At 37.9% G+C, this 25,528-nt stretch overlaps 1 protein-coding gene across 2 annotated transcripts; it reads left to right on the forward strand.

The window, feature by feature from the left end:
• Positions 1–24,287, forward strand: LOC117577759 (homeobox protein vnd). 2 transcript variants are annotated; one of them, XM_034262670.2, is made up of 3 exons: positions 1–554; positions 17,442–18,160; positions 22,269–24,287. In XM_034262670.2, the coding sequence occupies exons 1-3, from the start codon at positions 436–438 to the stop codon at positions 23,192–23,194; spliced, it is 1,764 nt and encodes a 587-aa protein (XP_034118561.1). In that variant the 5' UTR covers positions 1–435; the 3' UTR covers positions 23,195–24,287. The 2 variants fall into 2 exon arrangements, with proteins under 2 accessions (XP_034118561.1, XP_051861575.1); XM_052005615.1 differs by lacking the exon at positions 1–554 and adding an exon at positions 14,499–15,364.
• The last annotated feature ends 1,241 nt before the right edge of the window (positions 24,288–25,528 follow it).

The following is a 25,528-nucleotide window of genomic DNA, read 5'->3' on the forward strand; positions in this document are numbered from 1 at the left end:
AAAAATGTCATAAATGAATTAGTCGATGAATTAAATAATATATCAAAACAAATCACGGCAAAGCCCAAGCAAATCAAATGAATGAAATCGTGACTAAATTGTGACCACTTAATTGCTGTTTGTTATTAGTTATTACTTAGTAGTTATTGTACACAAATTATAAAGTGATCGCGCATTAAAAATCGATCAAAGCGACGATACAGGCGACGAATATCGTGCAAATAATTGCCGCCAGCTTAAAAAATAATTGATTCAATGTGCGATTGAAGTAGGCGCCGTCAACCTGCAACCATCTAACAATAACAACAACAACAACTTAACCCACAAATTTTTTTTTTCGTTTGTGTTTTCGTTTTTTTTTTCCCCCGTTGATTTGAATTTGAATCCCGTGTTGGCGAATCACGCAAAGCACAATCAACGTCAACGGCTTTAATTATGAGCAATTATAATCCGAATTGTGGTTACTTCGAGGATTGCGGCTATTATACAAATAATGTGTATCAACAGGATTATTGCATGCAGCCGGATTACGAATACAACAAGCACGTCTACGAGTGAGTATCCAATAGACACATTTTCTCTGCTTTGCATTTCCCATTTGTGTTTAGATATCATAATAATAATAACTGCATCTTTGTCGCTGCTGTCGGGTTAATTGGCTTATGACCAAGTGGGACAAACGCACAGCAAATTGCCGACGGCATTTAACCCCAAACAAACTGCGGTTAATAATTACATGACTTGTTTATGAATCCCCTCCTCGCTTTTTGAGAAATAAGTTCAGATTGGTATTATGTATTTTTGATTTTCTGTTTTAAAATGCAAGTTGCGAGTACTTCACAACTACTCACGGTATTTATAGATTTGGTTAGATTTGGTTATTCCAATTATTAATCTTAGCTTCAAGATATAATTTTTATTAGCTTCTAAATAATACAGAGGGCACTTTTCTTTCTTTACCTTTCTTTACATCTTTTTTTAAATTTTTTTTTCGATTGCATTTCTTGAGATTGTTTTCATTTTTGTGAGTAGTTCACTCTCAATTACTCAAACTATTTATTTATGTTTTGGATAGTAAAATTAAATGTATTCATATTGCCTTGAATATAGAATTTATCACAATTTGAGTGTCTGAATTTGTATCAGCTTTTAAATGCATTTGAACTTATATTTGATCAGATTTAGATCAGATTTTGGAATTATATTTTGTATTGTATATTCTAAAATGAATTTGTGGATTTTATTATTTTATTGCCTTATATTATTTCTCTATGATTGACTTTAATCAAATCTTTGTATTATTATCATGTAACCGAACAAGTATGAAAATAAGAAAAATACATTTGAGTATTGATTTTTAATATCTTATAAATTTGTAATTCAATTTTTATCAACAACTTTTTACAAGAATAGAAAACATTATTCCCCAAAAATTGTAAATTATATTTAAGTAGAAAATATCAATTTAGTCTCAAGCCTAGTATAAATTCACATTTTCTTGTGACATATTCATTTTTATATTTAAAATAAATTGTTCTGAATAAAATAAATAAGTTTGATTTATTTCTAGTTTATTTTTATTTTAATCTTCAATGAAACATAAAAGTTTCTACACAAATATACAAACTGCATTTTCTACAAAATATTGAAATACTATTGAATGAGTGTTAGCCAATCGTCGGTAATTTGTAAATGCTCTTCCATCCATTTATATTTATGCCGCACCCACAAATTGCACATACCGAGGCTTAGTGTCGAGGCACAAGTGAAACACGTCAAAACAGTTCCAAGAATGTGATGCGGCAATTAAAAACAATTTGATTTAAATCAGCTAAGAAAACACAACCTGGAAAAAGACCCAAACCGAAGGAGAACCTCAACTATAGTAGAGAGAGAGAGAGAGAAGTAAAGTTTAAAAGGATCAATTCAGTGAGAGTATTAACATTTAATGGCATAATATAATGAAATTGTTCTCGATGCCGGCTACTGCTTATTATTATTATATATCGTATACCGTCATAAGCCCCTGATTTTCGCACTCTCACACACACACATACACAAGCATAGTTGGCTTAAGCCAATGTTACGGCATTGTGAATGGAATGGAATAGCTGAGGATCGGTTTTTGGCTAGCTGACTGGATGGATGGCTGTCTGGCTGGATGGTCTGACTGACATGGGCTGGTGATAAGCCTGAGGCAAAAACAAGCAGCAAGGAGCAAGCAACAAGCAACAAACAGCCAACAAACAACAGTTAGATCTGTGGCAAAGGGACGGGGCACTTAACAATGCGCATTATTTCCACTTTGTCACCTTTTGCATTTTTGGCACAACGTCGACGACGACGACGACTTGGACGTCGGGTTTTTCACAGGCTGCACTTTCGAAAACCAAAACACATGTTTAGTGAAATCGTTTGGAAAATCACAGCGACAGGCAGCCGCAAGGAAAGAGATAGCAAGAGAGCGAGAGGGAGAGGGTGAGCGAGAGCGAGAGAGTGTCAATGTGTGTTTCACAAAATTTTACTTTAATTGGGTTTGTCCATAATCGTTGCATCGAACCCTCGGCTTATCTCGGATAATGCTGTTTGCCAAATAAAAGCAAATTCTATTTATTTGTATTTTATTCTTGTGCTATTTTTGTTGCTGTTGCTTTGCTTGGTTACAGTTATTCTTCCCAGTTTTCATTGATGTCGAAAACTCAGCTGAAACCTGCAAAAGATTCTGAAATTTCCCCATTTCGGACACAGGTTGCATATCCTTACAGGACACAGGTTGTTCGGCAAAGATCTTTCGCAATCTTTCCTTCTTCTTTTTGCTTTTGTTTGCAATTTTTGTTGCCAAATCCTGCCATCGTTTTAATTAACGATTTGTTTGTTGTGTGTCCAAGCGGCTTAACACAAAAAAAAGAAGGAAAATAGTTATGCAAAAGCAATTTGTATATTTAGCTTCATGTTATCCCGCAAATTGTTGTGGTTCCTTCAATTCAAAATAAGTGCGTGCTCGACTGCTTTTATATCCTGGAAGACAGACTGAAGCATATTTCAAAGTACACACATAAAATTGCCAATTTATTCCTTAAAAGATCGTGTCGTTGAAATGCAAACAGTTCTCACAGTTCTTCAAGCCATCAGACAGTCAAACAAAGACGCAAAAAAATGAAAAGGAAAACACAAAAAATTAATATAAATATGAAACCAGTTAGCTGCCTTTACCCCTTTTTTATTTTGTTTCGTTTTGTTTTTGCGCACTTGTTTCTGGAGTAGAAAAGGACACGCTATCCACTTGTCTAGCGCTTTGAAATATGAAGTTCGAAAATATAATTTTATTTGATGATACCATTTTTTTTTTTTTTGTTGGGTCTTTGTTTTCTGTGGAGTTCGTTTTATTAATAAAAACAAAAATAATAATAATAAAAAACTCAGAACTCTCATACCAAGAATGTTTTTGTGGAGAGTAGCGTTACTAAACGCAATTCGGAAACGCAGTCAGTCAAGTTGAACGTACTCCAAAAATCGAAAGCTTCCAAATGCCTGGGAATGTGTGCACATGTCGATGTCGCCGTCGTCGTCGCCGTCCTCATCATCATCATCATCATCATCATCATCATCATCGTCGTCGTCGTAGTCGCCGACGGATGAGCCAGGAAGTAAACAAAACACACACACGTATAGCCATCACGTATAAACGAATATAGCAATATTTTTTGCTTGCTGCAACGAATTGCAAATACTCTATAAAAGTAATATTAAAACCGGTTAACAAAGAAAAAATGAGTTCTTATTTAATGCTTCATTGTATTGCATTTAGAAATGTTTTTAACTTTTGTGTAGTTTCTATTTCGGACTTAGCAAATTTATTAAGTTAAGTTTTAAGTTTTCAAATTTAAAAAAATCCTGAATGTAAAGAAAATTGTGGTAAAATTTTACTAAAGTAGTTAAAGGTTGTTTGTCTGCCAGAATTATTTATTTCTCTTTTTTTACTTTTTTATTTTTAAACTCAAACAAATTATTCGCTACATACATCCATTTATTTTAGTATTATATTTCATTTTAACAAATTTGCAATTTTGCAATTTTGAAAATCTAAATGATTTTAAGTAATCAAACTCAAACTCATCTTTTTAATTTTCACATTTTCACATTAATAATAAATACCAAATTAATGCAACATGGAAATTAAAAACATTCGGACATTTTTCACTATAATTAAAACAAAACATTACATTTTCCACTATAATAAAGGTACAAAAATTTTGAATTTCCATATTAGATTAATTTGGTATTTAATATTAACAATTTTGCACTTTAGAAATTATTGAAAGTATTAATATATACAACATTTAACTTCCTAGTAATTTTACCACGCTTAAAACAATGATTATTTTTAAAACTTGTTTAATATTCAAGTATGGAAGTTTGGAATGTTTTAAAAATAACATTTATTCAACTCATCGACGTTTGTTACAAAATAATTTGTTATATAATATATGACACTTTAAGAAACTACAAATGTTTCAGTATTCGGATAGCTTAAGCATGTTCCCAATCACTCGATTAGCTGTTAGGGTGTCCAAGTGTGGCATGTTGCATGTTCTGAATGCGTTTCATACGCCCCTTACGCGGGATCATTTGTATTATATTTTTTTACCCAAAAATTGTTTCGCTTTTACCTTCGTTTTTTTGTTAGGTAAATATTAACGATAGCTCTCGCTGCTTTGCTTTATTACTTTGACCAGAGTTGCCGAGTAATTAAGGATTATTATGATTATTGGACTGTGCGCCAAATTGGTTTCAATTCAATGAACTGTGCAAAAGAATTGGGAATTCAAATTATTGACGAGCTCATAAAGTAAAAGTCGCAGCCTTTGCAGCAACTTGACAACCCTAAGCAGCCTGGAACTGTCACCCATGAGCATTTCTTTTTTTTTTCCTTCGCTTTTTTTCGTGAATCTTGTCTTTGGCCCCGACTAAAACGTCGCTGTCAAAAGCGTCCACTTGCCATAACAGTCTGTCAATGTTGCTGCTGCTATTGTTGTTGTTATTGTTGTTGTTGTTCTGTCTGTTGCTGTCGCTATTGCCATTGCTTACTGGCATTATCGTCAGACTGAGCGGCATGTCACACACAGCAGCGGCATTGGGAAACGTTTGCCAAAAAGAAACTTGAACAAAAAGAAGCACAACAACAACAACAACAACGACAGTTGTGTTGGGGCCAAATCAGAATCAGAAATTGATACATTTAACCAAAATGTTGCACAGCTTTCGAGTCGAGTCGAGTCGAGTCGAGTTGACGCGACGCGTGACTTTCTGACATTTAATGCCAGTTTGTCAAGCAGTCAGTCAGTTTCAACATCGCATGCGCCATGCCAATGCGAAAATAACACAATGAATTTTGTGCATCGCCAAACGGAATGAGAACTAAAGACTAGTCTACTACTTCTTACTTCTTACTCCTTACGATTTCCTTTTTGTAGTTGTTATTGTTATTGTTGTTGTTGTGATATTTGATGGGCCTATAATGAAGCATGTGATTGGCTGAAGTGTCACACGGCCACTGCAAACTGCGATTGCAACTGCAACCTGGGGAGGACACTCGCTTGGCACCTGGCCAAAAAGCTATTTCATGTCCTCACATACATTTGGCATTGCTTAAGATTATTGCTCTAATGTGCCATAAACCAACAACTAAAGCTGAATTACAATTCAAATCTAAATTCATATATTATTCAAAATTGTATAAAATAATACAATAAACTCAAATGCTGCCCAAAAATTCATTAGCTAATTCTTCTTGATTTTTTATTGTATTTTTCCATTTAAAAACCACTTATATTTTGAATGCAAATAAATAGTTAACAATAAATATTTTTATAATAATATATTTTTAAAATTATAAAAGTTAATAGTTCATTTTTTTCCTATACTCATAAAAACTTTGTTACTTACGAAATGAATTTGAAAATATCAAATAAATCGTACATTTTCTCTCTGTACTAATGAATATTTTTGCCATTATAATATATATTTTAAAAAATCTAAAAATGTACTGAAAAACTAACTGAGTGCAAGTAAATATATTTTGTAAAAATAAATTATATTTACCCATAGTAAGATGGTGTCTTTCCCCATAGAAAAGTATTTTTTTAATTACTTATACAATTTTTATCTGAACGCAACCAGAAATCATAAATACTATAGTTATTATTGTATGTACTCTAGCTTAAAAATTATGCTTGTTAATAGATTTTTTCGATATGCGGCGTGATACAAATTTTAAGCAAATTTGAACGGCCTTCTTTTCTGTTAATAGATTTAATTATAAATTTTATAACTAATCCGACAACATATTCAACTTTTTACCGCTTTTAATACGCATTTAAATTATCAAGAACAAAAATTCAAATCGTATGTGCTCAAAGGAAAATCCAAGACTAAATCTTATCAACGATTTAAGATTATTATTATAAAATATTATATGCTTGAATTATCAATACAAATGGCATGACTAATTCAATAATTGAACAGAGAGCCTGGTTTTTTTTCTTATTTTTTTTTGCTGGTAATGCGATGTACAGGTTTTTGGGTCCAAAGACAATACCACAAAAATGGGTAAAGGTGTGTATGTGTGTGTGTAGGACAAAAGTGTGTAAAATGATTTTGGCAGTGGCCGCTGTGCCATTCATGCTGAAAATATTGCAATTGAAATTGTTTGGCATTTGAAATAAATTGCAAATGTGTATCTTGTAAATGCGTCAAGCTGTGAAGGAAGTAGGAAGTGCGCAGAGGAAGTTTCCGACAGCCGCATGCATGACTGACAAACTGACTGGCCAACTGGCCAACGAACTGGCTAATAGACTTGGCCGACTGACTGCCAAACTGCCAGACTGCCCGACTGACTGACTGACTCACTGAGCTGACCAAGCGAGAGCTGAGGCAACTGCTGCACAGTGGGACACACGGAGCACACATCGCAAACCCATTTGTCAATTTCGGGTTTTAGACCTTTGCTTTATTACACTCTGCGCACTTACAATTAGATCCTCACAGCCGGCTTGCACACACACACACACACACACGGGCATAACTATGTTTTTTTGTTGTATGTGTTATTTGTCTTTTTATTAGTCAATGAGCTTGTCCCGCCCTTTGTCTGGCGCTGCCTGCCTTCAATCGTTTAGCATTTTCATTGACTCAAAATCCAAACTAAAGGGCCCTCCGCTTTGGAGTACACAACATCCGTTTTCTCGATTCTCAATTCCCAATTCTCTCGATGTCGATGTCGATGTCCTTTCAATAAGAGCCATAAAATGGCATTAGCCAACGGCTGCGCTTCTGTTCTGGGGGAAAAGGGAAGTGAGTATCGAAAGTGAGAAGTAATTTATCTAAATTTCGTAAGCCGAACGCATCAAATCAGTTTTGCATTTTGATTGCGAGTTCTTTAGCCAACTGACTGTTGACAATGGTGTGAAAGTTTCCTAAGCCGATTTGCGCCATTTACCAAACAGTCTTCTTCAAAGTCTTCCATAAGAGACTTGTGAGTTATTAAGCGAATGACAATTAATTATGCCGTACTTAATGCTAATAGAAGAATAAGAGAACGAGAGAGTTGCAATTCTTGCTGTCTAATTATTTGAGCATAATAAATCTCACAATGTTTGGTTGGAGAATAAATAAACATGCTTTTAATTCTATAATAAAATATCTTTACAGCAATGTTTTCAAGAGTTTAAAGTGGGAAAATAACCAAAGAAATATTTTTTTTGCAAAAATAACTTCTATCTAAAAATAGCAAATAGATTTTTAATTTGCATTGTTTTCCCTAAATCCAATTTTGGGCTATATACTCGTCTGTGAATTATGAAACTTATGATTTAGTTTAAAACTTTACAAAGTTATTTTGCATTTTTGTAATAAGTACATTAAATTTTCTGAAAAGCTTTAATAAGTTTGATGTATTTTGTGCCACTAAAGAAATCGTGTTGCATAATTATTTTTTATATGTCTCATTTTCGGCTGTATCTATGAACTATACAATTTATGTTTTCTTTCATTTCAATTATCGAAAGTTCCACTGAAAAGTTTTCAGACAAGTTTTAACAAGTTTGTTGTGCGAAATAAACTAAAGACAGTGCAATGCATCTTTGCTTTTTACACATTCAATTTTATTTTATTTTTAAAAGTTCTACAAATTTATATTGCATTTTTGTAATGAGATATATCTGAATAGTATTTACGAAAAGTATTCAAAGCTTGGTGTACGATAGAAACTAGCGAAATTCGTGTGACTTAAATTTATTTTTTATTCTTCAGCAGATGGATTATTCAATTTAGGAATTATACAATTTATTTCATATTTTGATTTGGTTTTTAAAATGTTGGCTTAAAGGTTCTACAAGATGATTTTCATTTTATGTTTTAATATTTGAAAGCCGGATTATTATAGATGCTGAAAATATACATAACTGCTAGTGTTCTATTTATTTGAGATTAATTGAGTTTTTAATATTGCTTTTTATAATTAGAAACAATATTGAAGATTCTGTCCAAAATAAATATCTTAAATTACAAAAATTTAATTAAATAGCTGAGTGTTGACAATTATTTATCGTTCAAATGATTCAGATAATACAAATGATAAAAATAATATCATATTATATAAACATATAAATAGTATTATATTTTAAATAAATTCATATCTTTATAGTAATAAAGAAGATTCAGACTTTGTAATTCCATCCAAAGCCAATTTCGCACAATACAAAATTGTCACAAATCAAATGCATTAAAGATCAATGGAATTCCCTTTTGATACAAAAGGTAAAGATGCTTTGATTCAAGACTCAAGGTGGTGTCCAGCTGTATGCTCTCGATTCTCAGTATCCAGCTGTATTGACACAGTTCGATGTAGCTAGGAAGTCAGTTCAATAGCCTCAAGTAGGATACAGTAGTAACGCCCATTCAGAAATTAGCAAACTACAACAGATTGTCATTGCCCGAGATGCAATAAGATACATAACACAGGAATAGATAGGGAACAAAAGGAGGCTGTGGCAGAGTGGTTACAGAGATCACGCCAAAAAGGAAAAGTGACCGGAGGCCGGCTTGTTAAACAAACCGAAGATCAATCAAATGGTCCGATCTGTTGTAACTGGGCAGAGGGGATTGCGTAAAAGGTGAGTGAAAAAGCAGCATCAGCAGCACTTCCGCCTCTATTCGAAACTCCTTCGAACAAAGTCAGAATACATATAGTTTTTGGGTTTGGGTATGAGTTTGGGTAAATCACTTCCGCGCAACGAATGTGGAACCCAAAAATTGTCATGGCCGTCAATTGAGAACACGAGGCGAGGGGTAGGATGCAAGAAAGAGAGCGAGAGCAAACGAAATCAAATGAAACGAAACGAAACGAAACGAAACGAAACGAAAGGAAAACCGGAAGGTAAATTAAAATGGATGACAATGGATGAGCAGACGATGTGCTGCTGCTATAGTAAACGAGCATTGAATGAATGGCAGACTGAGTGTTAGTGCTTGTGAGTGTGTGTGTGTGTGTGAGTGGTGTGTATGAGTGTGTACTCGTTAAAGGTGTGCACATAGCACGCCACTCTAACACACACTCATAGTTAACATTCACTGCTTGTCGCAAAACACAAACACACACCTTTGGCAACGAAACTCTTGCTTTGCTTTGCCCATACACCCCAGTTATATGTTTTGTATTGTATGCTAGAGAGATCCTCTGATTTTCTACGCCTAATACTGCAGCAGCCGCCGCAATGAAGCGTTTAATTGGGGTTGTTAGCCCGCCCCTTGGCGCGTTTTTTTCATCCTCTGACATTCAACATATTTTATTGCATTTGTATAGAGGAGCGACACCAGCATTTAGCACTCGCTATTTGCCGCGTTGTATTGTATTGTTAATTGTATCTCTCGGATACGGCTCGTTTAAGTGGCCTACGCATTGTCACACTTCTGTGGAGCAGCGCAGCTGTCGCTGCTTACTAACATAGAAGAAGTTTATCGAGTAAACGAAAGCGCTTATCAGTGAAGTAGCAAATCAAAACTAGAAAAACTAAAAACTATTGGTAATTGGCATCTTGATTAATGAAAAGTGTGTACTTGTGAAAGAACAATGTTAACGACGCTATTTCGTTGCCATTCGTCCATGTACTACACACAATACCAGCAATGAAAGCAATGAAAAAAAAGAATCTATTTGCTAGATTAGAAACAACAACAAGTTGAAGAAATAATCTCAAGTAATAAGTCGACACGAGTCGTCAAATCGAATCGTTTCAATGAGCGGAAGTTGTACGAAATTAAAATCAATTTATTTATTGCTTGACCTTTAAATGATATTTGCAAACATTGCTTATCAAATTCATTCAAATATTACTATATATTTGATAAGTATTTATTGGGCTATTTACTGATACTAATAACAAATATTCAACGAAATTAAAAAACTCTCTTTTGGGCTCGTTTATGCAATTGCCACTTAATTTGTCTCAAAATACGCAACACGAATAAATAAGCTGCAATCCTTGAGAGAGAAAACAGAAAGGGGACAACAAGGATGCCAATTGAATTGAAGCTACTTAACCCTAAACACAAAAATATACAAGCAAAACAACAACAACAAGAAGTCGCTAAAGTAGTTTGAAGTGCTGGGAAAAATACAAGAAAATAAATAAAAATAAATAAATATGCAAAGTGAAGTGAAGCGCACAAAGTTGAGCATAAACCAAACGAGTTTTGTGCTAGAAATTCAATTGAATTTGCATGTAATTTGAATGCGATACAGATACAAAAAGATACAAGGTACATTTGCCAATGTGTGTGTGAGTGTGTGTGAGAGTCATCAATGTTGTTGTTGTTGTTGTTGCCGCTGACTGGCTACTTAAACTTCCTGCGGAAGCTAAAACTACAACAACAACAACAACAACAATGGCGAGAAGACGTCGCGTCGCTGCCAGCGCTGAAAGGCTTTTACTTTTGGCTTATTGTTGTTATTGTTGCTCGCTATTGTTAAATGCAACATCATCATTAAGTGCATAACAATGGCCATCACACACACACACACACACACACACTCGCTCACTCTCTATGTATTTAGAATTCGACACAAAACAAAAGGGGCGTGCTCAGAAATTTCCCTTTTTTGCCAGTGCGTCGCTGTTATCCTTATGCTCGAGGGAAATTTTCCCATTACATGCGCGCAAGTGCGCCAGTGCACGCTAGCTAGCCATCTCGCTCGCACAGCGCTGCCATTGGTCGAGCGATGCTAGCGACGCGCCCACTTTGCAGCCAGCAGCAAAACGCTGCCAACAACCAAAGCAACAGCGACGCCGACGGCATTACACGTAATTTCCACGAGGCGGTGTACATTAACTGTGCGCGTGTGTGTGTGTGTGTGTGTGTGTTAGGTGTGCGCGCGTGTTTTCCCCATTTTGGGAATTGTAATCCGAGCCATGAACGAGCCATGGAGTGGCCCATCCATGGCATCTCATGTGCCACACGAGTGCTACGAGCACTATACATGGAGCCGCTGCTTATGTAAAGAGACCCTCCAATGCTTTTATACTCTTCCCTTCTCTTCGCCCCTGTACCGCACTTATATAGCACATCTAACATATGTGTGTGCTGCACGCAATGTCTGACATGTTATTTTTTCAATTGCTAAAACTTTTCCTCCTCCTTTCCCTTCTTCCTCCTCGCTTTGCCTTTGCTCAACTTAGCTAATGGTCGTTTTGATTATGTTCCTTTCAGCATGGCACAGCATATACTCCCACTATATAGCCACATATCTATATACATATAGCGAGTACATGGCATTGTGTTTGTGCTGAATCTGAAATAATTATGGGTTTACTTATGAAATCCAATTTCGAATGCCGTTGTTCTACATATGCGAGGCCTCAAGTGTGCTTGGCTCAAGTCACGACAACATTTGAGTTCGAGTTGATACTCAACTTTAACATAAATTTAAGATTGTGTTACTAACAAATCGAACAAAACACTCAACGCAGCGCAATATATATGTATATATGACAGAGAATTCAGCATGGAAAGCGATATCACGTATACGACCAGCAGACAACTTCAGAGCGAAACAAAAAGGCATAAATATTAATTTTGTAGGCTTTATGTAGTGCACATAAGCTATTCTCTTCATTCGCTTCGATTATTGATTGTTTTATTTAAGTAACATGGTATTTCCTCATCGTTTGATTTAACTTAACGACATTCTTTCGTATTTTTCAAGACTCCTAGTTACTTTCAATTGAATGTTTAAAATTGCACTTAATAATATTTTAAATAAATATCTTACATATTTTTATATTCAATTTCTTCATTCACATGTTCAAAGTTGAATGTTTTAAATAATATATATAATATATAATATAATAAATATTAAAAGTATAAAACAATAGTAATATTTTAGATACTTTACATCATATTGAAGTTAATAAAATTAATAAGAAAATAATAATAATAATTATTCGTATTAGAACATAGAACTCGCATAGTCGAGATTATATTCATCGATCTATCAGATCACAATATTCGCTTTTTGTTGAAAAATAAAAATGTTATAATGGTCTTAAAGGAACTTACTAATAAAATAACTGAAATGGTTAGTTTGAAAAACAAACTATTATTCAAAATATTGAAATGAAATGCAAATTTTGTTGTATATCAAAATCGATCGATTTGAATCCATGTAAATTTATATAAATCTAAGCCCACAACAATTGTTTTTTTTTTTAATAATCAAGGTAGAAAATGTTAGAGATTAAATGTAAGACAAACTTGAGTTGTGTGATATCGATTTAGGAATTATTCAGAAATTAAATTATGTTAGATGAAAAATAATTGAACTTGATTTTAGTAAACAATTTTTCGAGTAGTGTTCATTCAGCTAAATCAGTACAGTGTCAATATACTGTATTAGCTGTGTGGTATACCGCACATTAAGTTGGCAATACTTAACATACGAAATTATTCAAATATTTGAATCAATTCGCTTCAGCTCTGATTTTTGATTTCCAATTCAAACAGTAATAATTGAATGTCTTATATAGACAATAACTATCAAAATAATATTAAGCAAAGAAAGACAAATTTAAACAATTCTTACTTAGTATATGAAATACAGTAATGATATTCACTTGAATTCAACAAGATTCGCACATACAATAATTAGAAGGAGTCGAGTCGAGTATTATGCCGGATGGTTGCTATCGTAAATGGGCGAAAAACAATTGGCGGCTCACGCACACGTAGCATACACAAGTACGAGTAGACGGCGAGGCGAGAGTGAGAGATGATAATGATAAAAACAATATAATGACGCGGCGATTGTTGACAACATCAAGTGCGAGGACGAAAGCAGCAACATCAGCAACAGCAGCAGCAGCAGCCTCCAAAGACATTGCCAGAGTCCAATTGAGGCAATGAATGAATGAATGAATGGAAAAGGTGCAGAAGAGATGCGACGACTTGTGTCTGACTGGCCAAAACAGCTCGATCTACCTACTTAGCTGGCTAGCTACCTTATATCTACGCTGCATACCTCTAGCCTCTAGCCATACTCGAAGCGTCACAATGGCAGCTCTCATACATAGAGAGAGCCACTCGTCTGTGTATGTGTGTGTGTGTGTGTGTGTGTGAGAGAGGGCATAGAGAGGCGGCTCAAGTGGGCACTCGTTGGCTGCTGAGCTGGCTGTGTGAGCGAGATGGCAGGCTTAGCGCACACACTGCCCTAGGCTGGCCTTGTTTGGCACAAAGGATGCGCGACAGAGCACAAATGGTGGTGGTTGTTGTTGGTGGTGGTTGAATGAGCCACTCACTGCAGCTGTAGTTGTTATTGCTGTTGTTGTTGCTGCCGCAGCTGAGCTGCCGAGCTGCCGAGCTGCTGCTGCTGCTGCTGGCATCGTTGTAGTAGTGTCTCCTTGTTGAAAAGGACATGAGAAGCCACTTAGTGCCGCGACTAAACAACAGCCAGAGAGACTCTCTACCAAGCCAATACACATAAGCACCAACGACTCTGTGTATCGGTGTGTGTGTGTGTGTGTCGGTGTGTGTGTCTCAGGCTATATACCCAATGGTGGATGGATGCGCCATATAACCAAAACTGTCTCTCTGCAGCTGTGTATGTGTGTGTGTGTGTAGTTTTTGGTACTTTTGCGCCGTTGGCTGCTTGGACTCGTGTCGAGTTCTTGATGTCTCGTTAGTTGTTGATGACACTTCAGTTTGGAATGTTTAGAGTGCGGCTCTGACAACGCAATCCGAATCCGAGCACGCAAATCGTCCGATCAAGATCGCTATCATCATATTGCATTTCCAACTGCAACTGCAACCGAAAACTGAAACTGAAATTGAAACTTTTTTTATTTTGCAAACTCTCACAGAACTGATTGAAATTCCTTCGTGTGTGTGTGTTTTAAAGGCATTCGAGATAAAATATTATGATTATGATTATTGCCTAGTGTGATTTTTGTTCGTGTTCAGTGCGTAAAGTGTTATTGCTGTTGTTGTTGTTGTTGTTCGAAAGCCCGCGCGCTTTATCGTATTTGCAACACATTTGTACATTGAACGGCCGCAAAGTGGCGGAGAAACGCAAAAGCACACCGTCGTCGTCGCCAACGCCGCCGCCCGCGCAGCAGCGACGCAAATCGGGCAACACAACGCCGCCAACGCCCAGCACCGACATCGTCGTAGTCGCCAGTCCAGCGGCATCACCAACGGCCACCGATATGACCACGACCACGACGCCGAGCAACACACATGCTCCCAGCATGGAGCGAACGCCTTCCAAGCACAAGGAGCGCGAAAGGGAACGCGAAAGGGAACGGGAAAGGGAACGGGAAAGGGAACGGGATCGGGTGCGAGATCAACGCGAGGCAACCAACAGCAGTGGCAACAGCAGCGGACTTGGCAGCGCCGGCAGTTTGCCCGCCTCGCCACAAAGTGCGGCCACCGTTAGTCCGGGCACGCCCACAACGCCCAAGCGTCCATTGCGCACCTCGACGCCATCGATGGATCAGCAGCAACAGCAACAGCAGCGAGTGGCGAAAGTGATTGCCAGCACAGCCAGCACGACGGTGCCAACAACAACACCGGGCAGCGGTGCCAGCAATTTATCAGCAGCCGATCAACTCCGCATTCCAACGGGCGCGGCGGCCTTTAGCGGTTTTCCCGGCCTGCACAGCATGAGCAGCCTGATGGTGCCATCGTCGGCTGCAGTTGCAGCCGCTGCAGCGGCTCCCTTCCTGCCCTGGTCACCCATACTGCTGCCGCCGTGGAGCCACGCCCTGCTGCCGGCTGCCTTCTATCCGGCGGCTCTGCGCAACGCGTTGCCCGGGTAAGAACAACTGACAACTGCAACTACAACTTCGTCCCTAGTTCCTCGATCTTAGCTACTTTAAGTCAGTCGTCAATACCTTACAAAGCTTGCATCTGTAAGCTGAAACTTGAACACATATCTCAGACGAGAGCTAAGCTTTTCAATATTATTAATAAGTATAATAGTCCTTAGTCTCTTCTCTGTCAATCTAATCGAATTTACTCCATGATGGCAAAGCTCTCATTTATAAGTAGAAAATTTACTATTTATGTTGGCATATTTTGAAAATAACTTCAGGTTTAAAAGCAGCCAAGTTCAGAAGCATTTTTAGCAATTCATTAATTATCCATTATTCATAATTATCATATCTAAGCTGCCAGCTTCAACTTCGTCAATCTTTAAGTCATTTCTACAAAACTGCAAAGCTTTCATCCGTAAGCTGAAACTTGAGTACAAACCTTAGATAATTAATCAGCCAAGATCAGATGCATTTTAAGCGCTTAAATTGTATTCTTAATATATATCTTACCCGTTAGTCTCTTCTCTGTCAATCTTATCGTCTTTAGCTACCTTAAGTTATTACTCAACAACTGCAAAGCTTTCATATATTCATCATTCAAACATATTCAACTTCAAGAGCAGACAAGCAATATTTGAAATACTCTAATAACTAATTTATAAAGACTTGAGTATTAGGAAGTTAATTGATGTGTAATTTAAGTTTATGCCAAACAAAAATTGCATTGTTCACATGCTCCGATTTAAACTACTTATCAACCATCTTTGTAGCTACACGATCAGTAAGCTTCCATAATTATCATAGTATTAGTGAGCTTTTCAAGTCAAAGCTTTATAAAGCACACAACAATAGTCGGCTCTCTCTTTCTCTCTCTCTCTCTCTCTCTCTCTCTCTCTCTCTCTCATAGGCAAACTCGTTCACTCACTCGTGATCGTGTTTTTCGCCACTTAAGAATGTTATTTTAAGCCACGTTGCCCACTAAATCCAGCTGCTAAGCAACTCGATCCAATCAAGACACTTGCACTTGCCCCTTGAACAGCCTACCAAGTAAATTACCCAAATCCTTGATCACGTAATTTCCCCCGAGCAGCTAAGCAGCAAAGTAAAGTAAAGTAAAGCAGATTTGCCAAGAGGCTGGTGCAAAAGAAAAATAACAAGATAGAGAGAACGATCGGCGGCTCAAGTGTCACGTTGTGGCCTGTGCTAGGCTAGGCTTAGAAAATACGAAATTAGAAATTCCCATAGGTGAGTTGCAGGGAAACCCCAACCTGGCCAACATGTGTGCAACAGACAACATGACGACGACAACATCGCGTCGACGTCTACGACGGCGTCACACTGTCTGCTCGAAGGCCAGAGCACAGTGCAAAGGGAATTCCGTCTCGAGATGCGGGGAATGCCCCGAGTGTCCGAGTGTCCGACTGTTTTGTGTCTGTGGATAGATAGATAGATAGAACCTGATGCGACGCGTGGGAATTTCGCGACGAGCGAAAATTGGGAAAATTTGTGCATGGAAAAACCGGAAGCGAGTACGCTTTTTACTTGCGCCAACATGTGGCACGAAAAACAGCAAAAATCCCAAAAGAGAGACACAGGTAGAGGAGGCGATGATGATGGGCAACAAAAGCGGCGGCTTTGCGTGTTTAATTGTTGATGGTATTAGTGGAAAATCAAATTTGCATTAGCAGCAGCAAGTACGAGTCGTAGACAAACGAGAGATGGAAGATGTGAAATAAGAACAAGAGCGTGCAGCGTGCAGCGAGTCTTGATCTTGCACAGAACAGAAGGTGTCAATAATCCAGCGATTTGGCTGCACTTAATCAAAGTTAATTCCAAGCAAGGTGTGAAACATCCATGCCTTGCAAATTTTTGTGAAAGTCAGTCTCGGTCTAAGTCTCAGGTACTTGCCACATGTCTTCGTGTGTGTGTGTGTGGCAGGTAGAAAGGTTCAATCCATTGTGATCTTTTCCGGTCATTCATGACAACGACAACGACAACGACATCGACACCGGATGTCGGATGTCGACTCTGATAGACTACAACTACAACTCAGCTCTTTTTTTTCGTTTGTTGCAGCCTCTTTGATGCCAAGGTGCCATCGTCGCAACGCTCCGGCTTTCATATATCCGACATACTCAATCTGGATGGCTCAGAGCTGAAGAGCGCTGCCGCCGCGGCTGCCGCAGCCGCTCACCACACAACGCACAGCCAGCACAGCAGCGAACTGGGCAACGAGTCGAGCAACGGCCATGGCCATGGGCATGGTCCAACGCCCACGGCATTGTCCCCAACACCCAGCACAGCGTTGCCACCGCCCAGCAGCGGCGATGAACTGGCCACCGCAGCAGCAGCAGCCGCACATGGTGATCCGCATAGCACAGAGCAGACGCATCATCAGCAGCAGCAGCAGCAACATCAAGCGCAGCATCAGCAGCAGACGCATCCGCAGGCGCATCATCAGCATCCGCATTTGCATCAGCATCCGCATACGCATCCCCATCCGCATCATCAGCAGCCGGTGGCGCCACTGCCGCTGTCCCATCATCAAAGCTCGGGCGGCGCTCAGCCGCCGATGCCACATGTGGGCGCCCATGCACATGCCGCCTCCGCTCAGGCCGCTGCCCATCTGCTGGCCAGTCACAATGCAGCGGCCGCCGCTGCTGTTGCCGCCGGACAATATCTGCCAAAGAACTTTGCCGGCAGCTTCGATGAGATGTCCTCCTATCATCACATGGCCCAAACGATGCTTTCGCACTCCGGTCGCAGCGCATGGATCAAAGAGAACGAGCTCTATGGTAAGTGTTTTATCTCCAAGAATTCGTTCTTTTAATTCATAACTATTCATAAGAGGTGTTAAGTCAAATGATCTACTTTAAAGGGGGGAGTAGAAATATCAGTTACCTTTTTATACTTTAGACATATTTTCGAAGGTGTTTTTTAGACAAGTTCCTTATACATTTCAAAGCCAACTTCTTTAACACATTAATTGGGCAATTTCTTCAATTCAACCAGCTACTTAAAATCAAATGTGTAAACATATATTTTTCTCAATTACTACAAAAATGTTATAAAGAATTTGAATTGCTGTATTAGAAATGTATTTCTGAAAACAAGAATTGCAACTCACAGAGTCTTCAATTTTTTATGAAGAGTTTTAAACTTATCAATAAGCAATTTTCTCATACATATAAGTAATTTTTGCATTTATAAATCTATTTAATTTCCTAATCACGGGTTTACTTCTTGGATTAATTATTACACCTTATCTACCCGATATTATCACATTTTCAATTTGATTATTTCTAATTTAATTTCTCAATTTGTTATTTAAATAATGATATCTTTCTTGAAAGTGTTTAGATCAAGCAAAGTTTATAACTTCAATTGAATGAAATAATATTTAAATAATTAATATGAAAACTAAGTTGGCTACTAAAAAAAGCTGTAAAACTGAATACAGTCGATTACAAATTTTATTTCTCGAATATGAAAACTAAAACACTCATTTTCTTTGTGATCTTTTAATGATATTAACATAAATTCGCAATAAAATGCTACCATGAGCTTATTACTAATGTGCTAGTGAAGTCATATTTACACAATTAAAGAGTATTTATATCTGCTATTAAAAGAAATATTCAATATTGACTCTTCTGAGATTTTGCAAGTATTTGAAGCTCCAATGGGAGAAGGTGCAAACCAGTGAGGAAAAGAGAGTGAGAGAGACAGGGGAAGGGGAAAAGGGAAAGGGAATGTGCAGCAAGTCGAGAGCAACCGCCTAATAATATTGTTCAATAATTGCCTCACAAAAGGCAGCTGTGTTTGCATACGTGCAACATGGGCAACGCAATGTCGGTGGCACTTTGTTAACCCCAGAGAGGCAGAGAAGAACCCTTGGTTGCCCATTTCTCTGATGTGGGCATGCCACGCCCCGCATTGCATTTTATTTTACAGTCGTTACTCAGATGCGTCGATGTGTCGTCGTCGATTCAGGTGCTTGAAACGCGAAGTGCCTCGAGAACCACCCTTTTATTTTCGTTTTTTTTTTTATTTTTTATTTTTTTGATTCCCTATCAACTGCGCCCAACCTAATCTTGACTAATAGTTTGTATGCGCTTCACACTTGAGGATTAATTTTGTTATTTCATTTCTCCTTATATACAATATAAATTCCGTTTCCTTTTGTTTTTTATATGATGCCTCCCCTCGACTGTTGCGTTGTTGTTGCGGACACAACATTTTTCAGTCATTCCTTTCATATAAGCCTGAAAATTTATGGCACGCACTTCCGTTTCGTCCTTTTTTTCGTTCTTTTTTTTTTTTTTTGCTTGGCCTTTCCTTTATTTTTTTATTATTTCATTTTTTCGGTTGATATGGTGCTCAGCTACAAATTATAATTGTTGCCTGTTTGCTGTTTTTTTTTCTCTTTTTTTTGGGAAATTTCACAGCTGTAAGCCGAGTCGTTTTGATTATATTAAGTTATTAATTTGTTGAGTTGTCATGGTGAGAACGATTTCAGTGGGTTGAGTGGAGTAATGGAGTGTGTGGGGGGTGGGGAGGCAAGCCAGCAGGTTACGGGTGTTGTTTAGTCAATTGTGACGGAATGCGAAAAATAATTTACACACAGCGAACAGAGACAAACATTTTCCCGAGAGATAGCGCCCATCACGCCCCCTTTTGGGCGATAAATCAAATGATCTATATCCTTAGAACAGAAAAGTGGGCGTGTTGCGAATAAACCAAAACCGAAATCGAAAGAAAAGGAGCAGGATGCTAACTATAAATTTGCAATTGAGGTACAGTGATGTACTGATGTCTGGGGGGAAGGCAGGAAGGAAGCAACGATCGCAGCCCTGTTTGAGGTTTGCCTTTTGTGTTGCATCCCATTCATTGTATGTCAGTTTGCAACCTTAATGTGTATTTTCATAAGCATTTTGTCGTCTCTCGATCACGACAAACAATGACAGCAGCAAAAATCGAGAGGAAACAAAAAAGGCAACACACACACACACACAGAAGGTCAGAAGGCAGCAGCCTGAAAAGGTGTAACACCGCAGGGTTGCGCCCTGCGTAGAGGGCAGGGTTGTCAGGTAGTCAACCAACGATCGTTGCTGATCGCATTGCCTTGTCAATGGAAATATTGCCCTCTAATTAACGTTATTAGTTGAGCGTACGGTATGCTGCTGGTTTTGTTCCAAAACTGAAATGCATTTGGCACACGGGGTTGTACGGCCTTTGCATCTGGCCACCCCGATCACCACTATGACTCTCCGCACCCCTCTTGCTCATCTGTTTCTCTCTCCCGCTCTCTTTCCCTCTCGAACATAATCCAATTGTGCGAGTGTTTGGCGGTTGTCCTGTTTACCCACTGACTTTACATTTAGCTGCCAATTTTTTTTTTTGCCTGCTCATCGGCATTGGGGTGTGTGTGTGCGGTGTGTGTGTTCGGTGTGTGTGTGTGTGCGTATGCGGTGTGTACTTTGTGTGCTGTCGCATTAATTTAGCCAAATTGGTGACAAATTGACTCGAGCTCTTTACTGCAGCTCAATGTAAAATCGAACTTGAATTGAAAAAAAAAGAGTTGATCGCAAATTGAAATGAAGATTGATTAAATTGAAAACCTTTTCATGCCCCTTTTTTTGCTTTAACCAATTTTATGCTTCATCAGTAGACACGCTTCTCCGACTGTTTCTATGCAAATTCGAGTCGCAGTTTTGCAGCAACTGAAATCATCTTAACAGCTGTATTCAAAATAGCTAAATCACAAATCTTAATATAGGAAATCTATATAATTTTGTAATATATATATTATTATTTTAATTTTTATTTTTATATCACTCTTTCTTACTCCTACTTACTCATAAACATAGCTGTCTTTTGAATGGAATCGCTTAAGATAAGAAATTAGTATTTTAAGTATCTTATTGTTTAGTATAATGTTAGTATAATTTATAAATACGGCACATTCAACCGCTATTTGTTTGGTCGTTTGTCCGCTCGACTTTATACAGTTAGTTCTTTTTGTTATATTAGTATTTAGTGTTATTATGTTAGATTCCGCCTTTCTGTCTGTCCGCCTCTCTCTATGCAAATAACTCGCTCAATTTTTAAGCTATGTTGACTAAACTTGGCACAGCTACTCAGTTTGACTATAGACAGCATATACATAAAAATTAACTCCATAAGTATATATTAGTATTTAGTATTATTATACTAGATTCCGTCTTTCTGTCTGTCCGCCTCTCTCTATACAAATAACTCTCCCAATTTTTAAGCTATGTTGACTAAACTTGGCACAGCTACTCAGTTTGACTATAGACAGCATATACATAAAAATTAACTCCATAAGTATATATTAGTATTTAGTATTATTATACTAGAATCCTTCTTTCCGTCTGTCCGCCTCTCTTTATGTAAAGAACTCGCTCAATTTTTAAGCTATGTTGACTAAACTTGGCACAGCTACTTAGTTTTACTATAGACAGCATAGCATATACATGAAAATTGACTCTATTAGTATATTATTAATCTAGATTCTGTCTGTCCGCCTCTCTCTATGCCAATAACTCGCTCAACTTTTAATCTCTGTTGACTAAACTTGGCACAGCTACTCAGTTTGACTATAGACAGCATATACATAAAAATTAACTCCATAAGTATATATTAGTATTTAGTATTATTATACTAGAATCCTTCTTTCCGTCTGTCCGCCTCTCTTTATGTAAAGAACTCGCTCAATTTTTAAGCTATGTTGACTAAACTTGGCACAGCTACTTAGTTTTACTATAGACAGCATATAAGTTCATAAAAATGGACTCCATTAGAGATCTTTAATCTTTTAATTATATTTATAAGTATTCGACACTTTTGTCTAACGCATGCTTTCGCTTCTTCCAATTGCAGGCACTCAACAGCCGGCTAGCCCGGACAGCACATCGCCAGTGACCTCCGAGGTGTCGTACACCTACATAGGCTCCAATTGCCAAACGTCGCCCGCACTCTCCGGTGACTACAAGAGCTACAGTCGCTCGGCGGACAGCGATGCGTTGTCGGTGGGCGATGCGTTGCACACGTTGCATGGCGCAGCGGCAGCTGGCGGCACTTCGGCGGCGCATGCGTTGCACAACAACAACAACAATAACAACACCAATAATAATAACAATAATAACAACCATAGCCTGAAGCATGACACGGGTGCGGGCAGCGGCAGCGCCCACGATGACAGTCTCAACGAGGATGGCATCGAGGAGGACATCGATGATGTGGACGATGCCGATGGCAGCGGTGGCGGCGGCATCAATGCCGATGGCATGCCCAACAAGAAGCGCAAGCGACGCGTTCTCTTCACCAAGGCGCAGACCTACGAGCTGGAGCGTCGCTTTCGCCAGCAGCGTTATCTGAGCGCACCGGAGCGCGAACACTTGGCCAGCCTGATACATCTGACGCCCACCCAGGTGAAGATATGGTTCCAGAATCATCGCTACAAGACGAAGCGCGCCCAGAACGAGAAGGGCTACGAGCATCCCGGCCTGTTGCACGGCCATGCCACCCATCCGCATCATCCGTCGGCGTTGCCATCGCCGCGTCGCGTCGCCGTCCCTGTGCTGGTGCGCAATGGGAAGCCGTGTCTGGGCGATGGCAGCAAATTGTCGCAGGATTGCGTGAGCACCGCCACCGCCATGCAGAATGCGGCTGCCGCCCATCATTTGGTCGCGTTGAACGGTGCCGCGGCGTATCAACATGCTGCGGCAGCTGCTGCCGCCGGGTTGCATGCTCATGCCCATGCCCATGCCCATCCGCATGCACAGCGCAGCGCTTGGTGGCCCTAATATTGTTAGGTGCCTGGATTCGAGTTGGCTGCGTGGCGTGGACTGGAAATGGAACTGAAACTGAAACTGAAACTGGGCGTGACTGGTAACTCGAATACTGGACAATAAGTACGTGTGTGTGCGTGTATGTGGATTGGATTAGCGGGGCAACAAAAATTGGTGCAATAATTAATAACAAAAGATGTCCCCCCGCTCTCTCTCTCTCCTTCTCTCCACTCCCGCTCTCTCTCTCTCTCTCTCTCTCTCTCTCTTTAGAGCAGCTTGTGGCAAGGCCAGGCCAGAGAGAGAGAGAAAGTCGCAAAAAGAAAGGTCGACGAATTCTTGGCTAAGCTAAAAACAAATTACAACAAAAAAAAGAAATCAAAACAACCAAAAAAAATGTAAATGCATGTGCAACAAATTTGGCATCGCAACAAATATCATTCAACAAACAAACAAAACAGACAACAACATTTTTTTTCCTGCGGCTCAAAAGTCGCAGGCCATTTAATTATAAGAACTTTTAATTTTTTTTTTTTTTTTTTTTTTTTGCACGACAGTCGATAATATTTTTAGAATTCTAGCTGTAGTTATCTTTTTTTTGTTTAGCAATAAAGTAACCTATGCATATTATTATTAATAATGATAATCAATCGATTTGTAAATACGAAAAATCAAAAAAAAAAAAAAAACAGATCCTAAAACCATATTCAAAATTACAATGCAAATAAAAATAATACAAAAAAAAAAACACACACATAGTAAATAATCGTGTAAATATATATATATATTTAAACAACTAAATAATTAGTGTTCAATTTTTAGGCAGAATTTAAACTTTTTATATATACATATAACTATTATGTAGTCGTATCTATAACTGTAAAAATTATTAAAAACCCCAACTAATCAATACTTATTCATAGATATATATATATATATATATAAACTTTTTTTTTTGTATAGTGCAGAAATAAAACCCAAAACAAACTCTTTGAATTTATAGTGCGTAATGAGTTCACAGACAAAACAAACAAAAGAAATTCGACAAATTAATTTGTAATATACGAAATTTAAACTAAAATTGAATAATCAAGACATTTTAGAAATTTAATAAAACTATTTACAAAAATTCAACAACAATGTGTACAGATTTATTTCAGGGAAATTGAAGAATATTTCAGAATATATTTCTGTAATACATTTTTCCTCTTTTAAAATTGTAGATATTATTTCGTATTTTTCGGGGAAATTTCAGAATATATTTTGACAATTTCAATTCCATTCCCATTCTTCAATATCTTACATGTTATTTCTGAAAAATTTCAGAATATATTTGGTGAAATTTAAATAACTTTCTCTTTCTCAAAAATTGTAGATAATTTTTTATATATTTTGGTAAAAATTTCAGAATATATTTTGACAATTTCAATTAGATTCCTATTCTTCAAAATTTTAGATATTATTTCATACATTTCTGAGAAATTTCAGAATATATTTGTGCAATTTCAAATAGATTTCGATTCTTCTTAATTTTAGAAATTATTTGTATATATTTTGGGAATATTTCAGAATATATTTTGTGTAATTTCAATTCCATTCCCCTTCTTCAAAATTGTAGATATATTCTTATTGAATTGCTAATGCTTTTGAGTATCTCGAAATTAATCAACCGGCAGTCGAAAGATAAGGTCCATTTGTCGTTTTTTATCGTAGTGCTGCGATGGACTCCACACGATGCATAATGGTGGCCAGTAAACAATGGTAAAACATTAAGCAGCCCATAAATACGCCTTGATTATGGCTTTTAGCTACCGTTTACGTCTGCAATGAGCGATTGGGATCGTAATCCATTAATGATTATACGAGTATGGCCGGAGTACTGCCCAGACCAGACCAGAGCAGAGACCACTTATAATGCTCGCACTCGTTGTTCGTTGGCAACGCTTGAACCCGCTTGATAAGCTCGGATAGCACTAATTGTGGGTGCATATAGCGTATATACATATGTATGTATATGAAAGGTATTATACATTGACTTTATGACACTGCAACGAATGATAGTTGATACATTTTTGTGATATGGCCAAATCGTAATCAAATCGCATCCAAAGAACATAATCAATAATCTAGAGATAGAGATAGAGATAGACTACGCGTAGTCTAGCGCCGATGACATGCTCTCTAAAAACTCATAGGTGAGTGCACATAATTTGCGCAAATAAAGAACTCGAACTCAAGTAGATGCTTTTGAGTATCTCATAAAATAAACAAGTGCTTTTCGAATAAACGACAAATTAAATTACTCATCAATGAGCACTGAAAACACTCATGAATACCCACAACACACACATA

The sequence above is a fragment of the Drosophila albomicans genome, chromosome X (genome assembly GCF_009650485.2).
Source record: "Drosophila albomicans strain 15112-1751.03 chromosome X, ASM965048v2, whole genome shotgun sequence".
In the NCBI taxonomy this organism is placed as follows: domain Eukaryota; kingdom Metazoa; phylum Arthropoda; class Insecta; order Diptera; family Drosophilidae; genus Drosophila; species Drosophila albomicans.